The following is a 14,120-nucleotide window of genomic DNA, read 5'->3' as shown; positions in this document are numbered from 1 at the left end:
TAACCTATTACTAGGTACTCGCCAATCTGGCTTTCGTCCCCAACATGGGACGGAAACGGCCCTTGTTGATCTCAAGAGCCAGATAGACGAAATCAAAGATAAAGGGAGGGCTGCCATCCTGCTTCTCCTCGACCTCTCCGCTGCCTTTGACCTGGTTGACCACAAAATCTTGTGCAACCACTTATCATCGGCAGCACACTTCTCCCACTCGGCGGTCACATGGATTCAATCCTTCCTGGACAACAGGACCATGCGAGTCTTCTCACCCATAGCAGCAGCCGACCCTATTCCCATTACCTGCGGTGTCCCACAAGGATCTTGTGTTTCACCCACTTTGTACAATATATTCACAAAGCCCCTATTCGATAAACTTGACCATCTGGGTGTCACCTACACGAACTACGCAGATGACACCCAGATACTCCTCACTTTATCAGGCAACTACAACGCGGACGTCAACAGGATCGGTGAAGTCTTTTCCATCGTTCAGGCATGGATGGCCACACATGGCCTCTGCCTGAACGATGACAAGACTGAACTGCTCCTTGTCGGCTCACCCAACACTATCCGGAATCTCAGCCCTAGCTACTCCTGCTTCATCATTGACGGCAACACCATTCCCACTGCCAAAAGTGTAAAAACTCTGGGTTTCTATCTCGACACTAACACCAACTTCGCCAAACAAATTAATATGACTGCCTCAGCCACTGCTTACACTGTGAAACTAATCAGAGCCTGCAGACCTCTGATATCACCCAACAACTGCCTTACTCTAGCCAGAGCACTTATACAATCCAAACTGGATTATTGCAACAGCCTGTATGTAGGTGCCAATAAAACGGTTGTCAATAAATTGCAAGTTCTACAAAACAATGCACTCCGTGCCGCCCTTAATATTCCCAGAAGAGAACATATCTCAGCCACAAGAATTTCATGCAAATGGCTCTCCATCCAACAAAAAATAGACCTAAAAACTATCTGCCTCACCTACAAAGCTCTTAACCACCTGGCCCCACCTTATTTAACCGATAAATTCACCTTAAGACAGAATATTAGAGCCACCAGATCCTCTAATACACTACAACTGACAGTGCCCAAATACTCCCTAAAAAGAGCCGGTGGTTCCAGCTTCCCAGTTCTAGCCTCACAATTATGGAACACTATTCCTTTGGACATCAAATCTACCCCTACATTTCAACCTTTCAGAACTAAGATCATCACCTGGTTACTCAACAAATAACTAACACCGCATGTATGTATGCATCCGCTACGATGTTACTAATTCCACTATAACTGCTTTCATAACTGCTTTTGTAACTATACTTATACTGCATAAATGTACAAATGTTCTTACCTATGCCTGTAACCTGATGCTTAAGCGCCCATATACCTCTGGATCAGGAGCGCTATACAAATAAATAAACAAACAAACTTGTCAGCCGCATTTGACCTGGTTGACCTTCACAAACTGTGCACCACCCCATCAGTAAACTTCAACTTCTCACACAAAGCCACCCTCTGGGTTAAATCCTTTTTAGCCGACCAAACCTCTGGAGTCGCCATAGGAAAGGAAGCAGCGGATCCCATCCCTGTACCTATAGGTGTACTGCAAGGCTCTTGCCTTTCGCTCACCTTTTACAATACCTATACAAAGCTTCTCTTTGCTGCCTTGGATGCCATTTGTGTCATCTATACGTAATTTGCTGATGACCCAGATCCTGATCCCTATTACAGGGAACCATGAGCAAGCCACTATCTTAATAAATGAAATCTATGCCATAATACAAAACTGGATGGCCACCAACAGTCTTTGCCTCAATGATGAAAAGACGGAGATCCTGATCATGGGTGCACCGTCCAAAATCAAATCACTCCACTCAGGTTATTCCTCCTTCATCATTGATGGCACTCCCACCCCCATTCTCAGCCAGGTTAAAACATTGGGTGTTTACCTAGACTCAAACTTAACCTTGACTAAGCATATTAATACCCTCTCAGCAACCACATCGTACACTGCCAAGCTCATAGCGTAAGCCGGCAATTCTTGACCCCACAAAATTGTATTACGCTCGCCCTTGCTCTAAACCTGTCTGTAATGTGCTACTATTAGGCTCCTCAAACTCAAACCTCGGCAAACTCCCTCTTACAAAATAAAGTGCCGAGAACAGCACTTAGCATTAAAAAATCTGACAATCTCCAGGATTAAAAGGGAAGCTCACTGGTTGCCTATCAAAGCAAGAATACTATTCAAAACTCTGTATCACACCCAAATGCTTAGCCAAGACAGCTCCCATGTACCTTAACACGGTCACGCCCAATACCTCGAAAAGAGCCCTGAGATCAAATAACTCCTAACTCTGCGTCCCTCAATTCAAACTCACGAGGGCAGTAGGTTGCAGTTTTCCGGTCTTAACCCCAAAATCCTGGAACTGCCTCCAAGCGACACTGAGAAAGGAGCCATCCAACCCTAGATTAAAAAAAAAATACTAAAAACCTGGCTTTTCAATAAATACTAGTCTAAGACACGATTCTATGCCAGGTCCTGTAACCAGAGATTCCAAGCCTACTGTAACCTATGCTGTGATACCTCCGGATTTGGGCGTATAATAAATGTAATAAATAAAAAATAAATAAAACTAGGAAACCATACAAAAGTAGGTGGATGCGTCTCTAGAGTGTAGCATAAACCCTCTGCCTTTCATGGACAATGTTTGGTCTGTTGTCTGATTCGTACAAGTATCAAAATCCTTCACATCAGTCCTACTTGATTTTGGTTTTAGATTCCTTAATGACAAAACCCTTTGAGCCTATATCTTGCTGTGACCTTGACCACTGTTCTTGAAAAAGAGCCTTCCTAGATGCAGTCACTTGTGCCAGGTGGCTGAGCATATTGTAGGCTTTAACTGTAAGAAACACTACACACTTCCATGCCAACAAGGTGGTTCTGAGGACACTTGTCTCCATCCCTAAAGTCCTCTTCGATTTTCATTTGAACCAGGGAATCTATTTAGCTGCTTTTCTCCCTCAATCCGGCTAAAGTGGCTCTCCATAAATTGTATTTGGCCAGCGTACAGATATTCTGTTTAGACAAGACTAGACCTTTTTTGAGGTTAGATAATCTTTTTGTCATGCACAGTGGTGTTTCACCAGGCTCAAGGCTGTCAAAGCCCCCATTGTCGTATGGATTGCGACATGTATCATTAAGGCATACACCTTCATGGTCCTCCAGTTCCAGGCACTCCATGCACAGTCCACTAGATCAAAGGCGGTTTTCTACAGACATGTGCCCTTCTCTGAGATCTTTCTGGTGGCCCCTTGGACTATTCCCCAGCACTATATCCTGGATGTGTACTCTGGGTGAGATGCTTCTTTCGGCCATAATGTGTTGCTTATCATAGTTCCTTGAAACCTCCCGATATACTACACACCCTTCCCTTCAATGTTTTGACAGATTAACTGTTGCCAACAACTTGGGAAGGAGGCAAAGGGTAATGGATGTAAGAGGGATAGTGATTGACCTTCTTAGTCGTTGTCTCTACTTTCTTCAACACCCACCCCCTTGTGCATAAACCTGGACTATTGTAAAATTAATTGAGGACCTGCCAATTGGAGCATGGGGATGTTTATATAGGAGAATGTAGATAATCTGTTTGTAATTGAGGGTTTGCTTTAATGCAACTTGCAGAGTGGATTTGTGGCATGGCCTGACCTGTTTCAGAAGCAGGCTTTAACAGCAACCTGAACGTGCATTTTTGTTATGCTGACACCCTTCCTGTACTGCTTAATCGGTTTGTAGTATGTGCATCTATCAAAGACCCCAAAACGGAGAAGAATCGGTTACTTAGCTGAACGTTTACACCTCCAGTATCTTCTATATAGTCAAGCTCCTCCATGCACCTGCCAAAGGATGCAGGACCTCTGCAGTACTTGGTGAGTACACAGTTGTTTAGCATATGAAGTGAAAGCTGCGGGTTTGAAACTTACATGATCATTATTGATTAGTCAGAAGGAGGCTTAGCTGCACTGTATCTCCTTTTTCTATGGAGCCCATACAGATCGGATACCAGGGAATATTTTGCTTTTTTAATTGAATGATTGTAACATTTCTGAGGGGCCCGACCTGAGTGGTGGGTATATTTACAGTAGGAGAATCGATCAGACACTAATACTAGACAGCGACACTTATAGGTAAGTAACTTTTTTTCATCCAGTTTTTAGACATGTTTGTCGTTTAAAGATGGTGCTCTTATTAATTGAAACAGTTAAAATGGTTCAGTCAAACAGTTTGAAAGAACGAAAATAGTACACCAAAACCTGTATTTAATACCCCGAATATAAAGTTATTGCAGCATTGAAAAATGATTCACCAAAAAATATCTTGTATCTCATAGTTTCAAAGTAAACAGCAGGAGATTGGAGAAGGGCTTTGGAGTGCCCATGTCTCTGGCAGTCATCTGAATATTATACTCTTACTGTGGCTTTGGGTTCTTTGTTTGGCAATGAGGTCAACCTATGTTGCTCATATCAAGAAAGCACCAAAGTCCTGTATTCCACAAAGGTGTTGGTATGTCAGCAGCACAATGAAGTGATGCCACTTCATATAATTCCTGGTCCCTTGGCAGTCAGACCAACCACCATCATTATGGCACAGTAAAACTGTTAAGGTATGCAAATTAGGCATTAACATGAAGAGTGGAGACTTTTGCTTTCAGCCTGGTGAAAGGGAAATGGATAAGACGGAATGCCACTGCAGGAAGTCACTAAGCACTTGTTTAAGATGCACAAATTATATGAAATAGTGTCAGTTTAGGTCAATAATGATTGCTGACAGAAATTGATGTCTTCCACGAAAAAGGGAAGAGAAAACGAGGAAAGGCCAACTGCAAACAAAAACCTACTTAAAGGGGCTTCCTAGACATAAACTTTGTCAGTACTCAGCTATGTTCAACACTAACCTGCTTCCACAGGCCATTTCGCATGTGTCAGTGTTATTTGGTGAGACGAGACCTGAAATATTGAATTACGCAAATCTGTCTCTACTCAACTCCTAAAGTGACCTTTGGCAAGAAAGCTGGCAAGTCTGAATTATTTGGGCAGGTCGTAGACAAAACCCCAGCAGCAGCATTCATGTTTAAGCCTACACCTCCTGGGCCCACATTTCTAAGCGGATAGGCTAGAACTTCCCAACATGCCCCAAAGTTGAGCACAAACCTGAAAGTTAATACCTGAATTCAAGCTAATGGGATAATAGTACCAGAATTAATAAAGTTGTGATATTAATATTACATTTGTATATAGTGCTTCATACAATATTCCAGTTTCGAATTGCATTCCCACACAATTTGGAAATATTCATCTGAGTCACTGGCATAGTTCCCAGCTCTGTTTTATTATTGGTCTCAAATTATGAAATGTGTATAGTTATAAGTATACCAAATGAGGTATGACTAATTGTACTTTGGAAATTTGGGGTACACAGTTCTTCAAATGAAGGTTTTTTTCTCCTAACCATGATCATTTCTTTTTGGCCAGGGATGCATTTACATATGTTCAAGAAAGAAGGTTCTGCATTAATCCTAATGCTGGATTTGTTCATCAACTTCAGGTAAACTTTCTTCACTTTTCTGTGCTTCTAAACTCATATTAAACACCACATAGGATGCAAATTCATGCAGTTCCTATTGAATTAAAGATTGATCATATTTGTCTGTTTTGTAAATTGGAACCACCATTTAACAACCTCCAGGTGTTATTTTGATAGCCAAATACCGGAAGTGTCCAATGTGGGGGTCTTTAGTTGTGTCAAGGGCAAGTATTAGCAACAGACCGGTTTAAAGGTGGTTGTTTATTGCATGATGGAAAGAGTTCCTGATGTTATAAGTACACTGCTCCCGCTGACTGTTGCAGCTACTGTATGGTCGGGACTCGGGCATTTGCATTTAGAAATATCTGCCTTTTGAAATCAAGTACTTATATTTATTTATGTTTGCATGATACTGTACTATAAAATAAATAAAATCACATTCTCAATGGAAAATAACTATAATAATTATTGGGTATTTATAACACGCTTAATACCCAGAGGTCTCTAAGCGTGGACCTGGGGATCGAGCCTGTATTGATCTGCATTGTCTTGCTTCCCAAGGCAAGCGTGTTGCCCCTGAGCTCCCCTCCCAAGCAGCTAAGTTTACATCTGCAAACCTTCATTCTTGTTCTCCACTGTAGTGCGTTCTTGTTCCATACACCAGAAATGGCAAGTTGGAATGATTACTATAGCTAACTATTATACTTTTAGAATCTCATTCACCCTCCAGTAGAGCATCACTCCCACCAACCTCCTCAGAATTTTCTCTTCCATATTATTCTTTGTACAGCACTGCAAATCGGTTTCCCATAGTTGACTGGTGCAAAATGATTGTCTTCTGATTCACTTAAACATGAAAAAACAAGACTGCCGTTTGCTTTGTTACATTGCGTTGTGGTGTTCTGTTGATTTTTCAAACACATTAGTTTGTGTCCTGCTCTTCCACCATATATATTTTAATTCTTTCCAGCATTTCAATAGATTCCTTTCGGTGTTTCTGTCATTGGTTGCCTGTTTCGAAAAGGCACACTTTTTCTACCTTTTTTGGTGTAATATCTAGTAGATGAAATGATTCTCCTACTAATCGCAAACAATATTCTACCCAAACCTCTCGGGAGTAAGGTCTCCTACCTACTCTACAGGATCACAGGAAGAAGCCAAACGGCAGCAAGCATAGTGCAATGTCACATATGCTTAAAGGGGGTGGAGGGGTGCAATATCAAATACGTAGACTGCCAGCCCCAGTATTGAAACCATCAATCCACCAAATTATTCTTTTGTCACTTCAGCACTCCTTGCAAATTCCACACCATGCATTTTACAATGGAACAAACTATCAAAAAATCCAATTGAAGAACCAATGAACCATGATATTTACTCAAGGTGCAGCTTTGCCAGTAGTGATATGCAGACAACCTTCATCTGATGCTAGAATCACATAAGAGCCTGCCGTGCAGATCCGATCTGCCAGACAAACTAAAGCATTTGCCAGAGACACCTGCTATTGCTGAATTAGGGTAAATGGCTCCGGGGTATCCTCAGTATAGACATTTGAATCTTCTTTTAGGAGACACGACCACCATCTAGATCATCATCATGCAGTGCTCCAGATAAGATATTGAGGTGGGAGTATTTTACTCCCTATTTTTAAACTTTGTGAGCAAATGTGATTTGAAGAGAGTAAAAATGACTTTTCTCCTTTGCAAGAGAGTAAAATGTATGCGACATCCAGCCGACTTGTACACAAACTGCATGGAAATCATTACTATGCAGCAGCTTTCTGCATTGTGATAGAATACACCTTTCATTATTTCTTTAAGGTCTGGCCATTCTATCTCTCCAGTATATATTTAAATGTTAAAAACGCAAAAACATAGCCAGTTACATAGTAAAGCAAGCATGAATTGTATTGTGTGTTTTGAAGTTCGATAGCAGAATAGTCTTTTGATGTGTAATGAAAGTCCTCATTTCCTGGAGCTATTACTACCTAATGGTATGCCAATGTTATGGTGCAACAGTGCAGAGAGGCACGGACTCTATGCTAAATTCTATATCTAATCTCATGGTCAAATGGTTATTTATATAGCGCTTCTGGCAAAGCTCTGTACATAGTACATATTTATCACAATTATCACCAAACCGAAGTCGGTACGCCTTTATCGACCTTGTAGGGATGAATGGCTAAGTTGGCCTTGCCGGGATTCAAACCTACAACCTACAGGTCACGCACAGATTGCAGCAATGAGTGCTCAACCGGCTGAGCTATCTTATTGGCTAACATCCTTCAGAGGTCGGTTAACTTGGTATCGACTGAGGTATAATAATCACAGTGCCTAGATGTTGGACGAACAATGCATGGAGCGTTACATAAACTTAAATACCCATCTGGATTATCACAGGGACAGGTTTTGCTGAGTTTCTATTTCAATTACAAATATAACTTTCATTTGTTTTTTTGAACAGCGCTTGCACTTCCTGGAGAATCAGGTTTTAGATATTTTAATTGTAGTCTTGAAGATTTGAGAGGCTAGAACAACACCTGTGATTGGTGTAGTGGCAATCACTCACCCTTGAACAAAGACTCTGCTGCCACTGACCATTTATAGTAATGTACCCATGGACTGCAAGGTTGAATGGATGTAAACTAGACCGTGCATAGTCATCATTTTACACACTGTTTTTATAATCAGAGTGTAAATTAAATTATAAGTGTAAAAATGATCTCCCATGATTACGCACACAGCACAGGAACTCTGAAAAATACAATTGTGCAATACTGGTTTGCTTTAACTGGAAAAAAAGCATTTGTTACAAAATATTAATTCTCATTTGCAACTTGGTTTTCCATCTTATTAATTTTACAATCCTAAAATGCTAGGAAAATAAATATGCACAGTGCTTCTGTTTGCTCCACAGCAGACCCTGAATGGAAATCAGTGTGCAGTTCCTTTTAGGCTTCAGAGAAATGCATTCTGTTTCAGAGGCTTTTATTCATGGCTTGCACTTTCATCCATGTAGATAAAAATCAAGTCTTCTGGTAACCTGACCTTTGCACTGCCCTCTGCTATAAACTTGTGTGTAAATGTACGCAGGAAAATAATAAAGCTGTCGTAGTTACAAGATTTTCATGCGTAAAAAGGCCTGGTGTGCACCTTATCTGGAGGTCTGAACATATGGCTGAGATTTATCTCCAGTTATTTATTTTTGCATTTGTAAAGCACACAAAAACCCCACAGGCATTGATGCAATGTTTACAGGTGGATAATGGGGTAGTGGAGTGAAAGGGAGGGTACGTAGGTCACAAAGCCTTTGTAGTTACATAGTCATCGTCACTGGAAAAAGTCTGATGTAAATTTGCTTTAGCTACATTGACATGGTCACTGGAAAAGTCTGGTTTTTAGTTGCTTCCTAAAAGGCCAATAGGAAGATTCAGCTTGTATTGTGAGGGGGAGGTTGTTCCAACGGCGCGCAGTGACAACTGGAAAACTGGAACACCCTGCTCTTGGGCATTTTGAAGCGTGGTATGGTCGATCTATGGCTGTAGTTGAATCTTGTCGGTTTGGAGGTGTTTTGTTAGTTAAGTCTTTGTAAGAGCTAGGGAAGAGCATTGTTTGAGAGATAGCGTTGAGTTATCGAGATCATTTTAAAGTCTATGCATTCTTTAACTGGGAGCCAGTGAGCCGCTCTTCTAAGTGCTGCAACATGATCACGTTTGGAGAGGTCCATAGCTGCATGGATAGCATTTTTCTGGATAGTCTGCAGCTTGTGAAGATTACTTTGTGGTACCAGCTATGGGGGAATTGCAATAGTCGAGTTGGGAGCCAATAGTGGCTTTTGCGATGATCAGGCGGTCATGTGAGGAGAGTAGGTGTTTAGTGTTTGGTAGTGTGTGCTACCAATGATGCAATGGCATCGACGTGTTGGGTCATGCTCAGGCTTGAGTTCAAGTAGACGCCTAGTGTTTTAACGCTAGAACGGGGATGGTGCAGGCATCAATAGTAAATCCATACAGTGCCATTGGATCTCATTGGTCAAGATGCATTGATATTGTTTTCATATGGACTGGGCCAGAGACCGGATTAATGGAATTTAACTGGTTAAATACGTGTCATGTAGTAGTGTTAACTATGAACAGGAGTAGGGATGCATTGCCCTTTTTGGATTTATAAATCAGACGGAGGGATGGGATTTTATGTAGCAACTTTTTCCACAAGCCAACGGACCGTAACGTGCTCCTCGCATGGTAGTCAACATCCCAGGGCTCTTGGGGACAATTTGCCGTATAGCCAGTTCGTAAGGGTCTGCAGGAACTGTACCTTTTGTACAGGACTTCGAATTGAAAGCACAGGAATGTGCAGGACACTCAAACAACCGGAATATCCACAGAAAGTCATTAAGCATGTGGCCAAATGGGCTTGCTATACACAAAGAGAATTGTTGACACCAAAAGAACAGCAGGATACTACGGACCGAGTGGTGTGTACAACAACTTTTTCGCCCATGACTAATGCAATACATAGGATTATCAAATCATTGGCCGATTATCTTGAATACAGGGTGCACCACACAAATGCCTCTGCTTTCCCTGAAAAGAGGATATAAAACCGGGATAAATTGGTACATTCCTGGTTGATGCCTAGACCAACCGGGCGGCAATCTACTATTAACATGGCAATACAAACAGCACTGGTTCCTGTCAAGGGACATTATTCTCAACACGGCTCTAAGCCACAGGTGGGGATATGCAAACTTCTTACTCCGTGGAGCAATATCTGTTATCTACAAAAAGAAGTTACCAAAAAGTGCCAACCACACATGGGTATCCTGTCTAATAGTCAGAAATTACTATGATCCTCAAAAAAATACAATTTTTATTAGTTGAACCAAAGTTCATTAAAAAACATCATTAAAAATGATCATATCACATCACATAAAATAATCTGGTCTGAAACCCACACAAGTGATGTCATTCTGATTATTGCACATTTTGATTTAGGGAATCTGATAAATCAAAATGTGCAATAATCAGAATGACATCATGAGTTAAGGAAACTTAGTGTGACTAACCCACATGGGTTTGACTAGACACTGAATTGAATCTTAAACTTGATTTAAGCTGTTTTCACTTGTGTGGGTTTCAGACCAGATTATTTTATGTGATGTGATATGATCATTTTTAATGATGTTTTTTAATGAACTTTGGTTCAACTAATAAAAATTGTATTTTTTTGAGGATCATAGTAATTTCTGACTATTAGACAGGATACCCATGTGTGGTTGGCACTTTTTGGTAACTTCCTGTCAAGGGACACCATCCCTGTGACAACTGTGAAGTATGTAAGTTCACCACAAAAACAATGTTGTTCCCACATGAACAATTCTCGTGGGAATTGAGGAACTTTACCACCTGTAATTCAAAGAATGTAGTCTACGTTATAACATGTCCCTGTTACCTGGTCTATGTCGGGATGACAATTGGGAAGATAGCGACAAGAATTGGGGAACATCGGAGTTGGATATGAACCAATACCTTCTCAGCACCAATGGTACAATATTTTGGCGAATGCAAATATGGACCAGATTATATTCAGTGGTTAGTGGTGGATACTGTAAAAAGTGACCAGTTTGGGGTCCCGACAACTATTAGGCTATATCGCTTGCAACAAATGTTTTTTCCAGTGATTGGGAACCACCGGGTGGGACTGAATGAAGAATTAAATTGGGCAAGTCTGATAGACTAGTCAATGTCCCATTTGTCTGTTTTGTCAGATGGGTCGCCTGCTGGAAGGCAAACCCTCCACACAGATGGGAGATGACCGATTTGGATAGGGAAGTGAGCCGCTAGGGGGGCCCCACATAGGGTCTACCTGCCTGAGTGTTGTACTCTGGAGGCTCGGGTATAAGGAGGTTCACCCTAGTCAACACAGATACTGCTGGGCAGCCCATGGTTGTGTTGGCAGATGTCCGTTGCCTGCACTGTAGGAACACTGATGTGGTTATTTTTTAAATGCAGACTTGTAGCCTTGGCGACCATGCGCTCTTTTGGGCACTGTGGCTATTTCATGGTAGTATTGCAGCACATGCTTGCTATCAACTGTAATAAGTGAAATTGTCCCTGATAACTGGACTAGGATCCATCTGTACATGACTTGAATCCATTGTGAAGGCCTGTCCTAGGTCAAGATGGCCGCACTGGGTTAGATGAGTATGTGTGAAGGCAGTCCTATGTCTATCTTTGGGAATTGGTTGTCTCCTAAAACGATACGCTAGATGCACCGCGGTGCTCACTAGCAGGAAACTCAACTCTGAGCCCGCAACTTCCAGTTTTGGGAAGACTGGTTGACCACCCCCCCCCCTACCCCCCCCAGGGTAAGCATTCGGTGTCTGATTTAGGTAGCACACTGGGTGTTCCCCGATGGAGGCAAGGTTTTAGCACGAGTGATTGGGTACATTACACTGGGACTCCGTTTTTTTTGCTGGCACAGGTTGCCTTGGAATAGGATGGATTACCTGAAGGAATTATAAGGGCCTCTGGCGGCATGCCGATCGAGTGAACAAACGAAGAGATGAATACACATCACGGCTTTGATAACAGCACTCCGGCGACTGGGTGAGTTAACCGTTGCCCCCTGTATAGTTCGGCGGGCCACCGGTCTCCCTGGTCAAATGACTTGCGTATTAAAAAGAGCTAGTGAGACTTGAGGGTGGTTTTCCCTTCTTTGATAATGTAGCTACCTTCCACAGTCTTTTGTAGAGATTGACAGTTTGAGATGCACGTGGTCTAGTAGTTGGCAAGTTACCTATGTAATTGAGCAGTTTGGGGAGACTGGTAAGAATAGTAGTCATTCAGTCCAGATGAGCACTAGTAGTGGAGCTCAGTGGTGATGGAGTGTGTTTACGTTCCCATAGGAGACCACTTGTACACACATTGATGTTTGGATTGAGCAATATGCATGCAGTCCATGGGGATATAAGGGACTTGTTGCCCGCCATAGAGGGCCATAGCCAGCCAGAATGTCATCCTGGTGGCTGCAGACAGGGTGGTGGCAGTTGAGAGCACTGGTCCCTGACCGACTGTGACCCGAGCAGCAACACATTGTGAAATTGACAATGTGCTATGAACATTTGGAGTCCCTCCTAGAGAATGGGCCATACCCCAATTGATTTATTGTATTTGTTTGTATTTCGGTATAGCAACTGAGCCCCCACTGTGTGGTTACGGAACAGTGGATGTCGAAGCAAAATGTCACCTCTAACCCTCCGAAAGATGATGTGCCATGAGGAAGGCTGGGTCGTGAAAAAGTATTGAGCTGAAACTATAGGTGGCAGTTGGTTGAATGCATTACATGTTACATTGAAAAAAATGTTTCACAAAATAAGCACCTTGTATATTGTAATTTGGTTTACGTAGACTGCATTTTATTGTTTGCACGTAGCATACAGTAGTGGCACACATTAGGTATATCGGTGCTGTGTGATAACCAGTTCTATCTCTCACAATTATTTTAATGGTCTGATATTATGTTATTTTAATGTGCATGAAGAGAGAGTGTTTGGTGCTTGACCTGTGTGGTTGGATTGCAGATGTATGCTTTTCTATTGGGTTGTGGGGTGGGTTAGAGGGTTGATGAGCAGAATTGTCTGTTGAATGTGCCTGCCTGTACTATTATTGGTGTAAATACATGAAAAATTAAAAAAAAACATTTTTATTAATACTAAAATTGATTTTGTCCTTTTGAATGTTAGTGTTTCTTGCTAAAATAGTTTTCCATGTTGTTGTGAATAAGGATCTGGGTATCATCAGTTTAGTTCGTGAATGATGTGCCCAGAGAGGGCAAGGTGATCAAAGAGGGGTTTTGTGTAGATGTTGTATAAAGACACAAGAACCTTGTGGGACTCCGTAAGGGACAGGAGGCGGGTGGGCTGCTGCGTTTCCTGCGTAGACACTGGCTGATCTGTATGCGAGGAAGGAGATCCCCTCGACAGCTGGCGGGGCCAAGTTAGCGGCTGTAGTGAGGTGGTGACTGAGTCTGGTGGTCCATATATACACTTTGTGATGTAGGTGGTTTTTATCAATCCCTTTATAAAAAGTACTATATATAAATGTACTTTCAAAGTTTTTTTAACAAATACTGTTATCTACTAAGTGCCAAGAAGAAACTGTACTTTATCCGCTTGGGCAAAATCTGTCTTGTCATTGTCCTCCATAAAATTAAATTTGGCCTCTTTTGTGCCTTTAGAAAAGAGCCATCTGAAGATTATTCTTTGCTCCTGCTACCATAGACTCCTTGAACGCGCTACACACTTCACACAACACCTCTGCCATAAGAATGCAGCTACCGTTCACGAAAACAATTGGAAATACATTGCTGCACACAACTTCTATCCTGCTCTTACCCCCTCTAGTCCACTTGTCACCACCCATCCATGTGCCAGCTCAACATGGGTGGATAGTAGCAACTTGGCCATCCCTCTCACCTTAAATACTGCCCAATATGCACACACGCATACTAGCACTCCCTCGAATTTCCCATGC

At 42.0% G+C, this 14,120-nt stretch overlaps 1 protein-coding gene across 3 annotated transcripts in view; it reads left to right on the top strand.

Moving 5' to 3' along the window:
* The window catches only part of STYX (serine/threonine/tyrosine interacting protein), a 984,080-nt gene that overhangs the window by 839,734 nt on the left and 130,226 nt on the right, over positions 1–14,120 (top strand). For all 3 annotated transcript variants that reach the window (XM_069637582.1, XM_069637583.1, XM_069637584.1), the window contains one exon: positions 5,533–5,605. In XM_069637582.1, the coding sequence (XP_069493683.1) occupies positions 5,533–5,605 (73 nt within the window). The remainder of the gene's footprint in view (positions 1–5,532; positions 5,606–14,120) is intronic.

This window comes from Ambystoma mexicanum, chromosome 14 (genome assembly GCF_040938575.1).
Source record: "Ambystoma mexicanum isolate Mex_15411 chromosome 14, UKY_AmexF1_1, whole genome shotgun sequence".
NCBI lineage: Eukaryota > Metazoa > Chordata > Amphibia > Caudata > Ambystomatidae > Ambystoma > Ambystoma mexicanum.
Note: the sequence above shows the minus strand (reverse complement) of the source record. Positions and strands in the feature narration are given on the sequence as shown.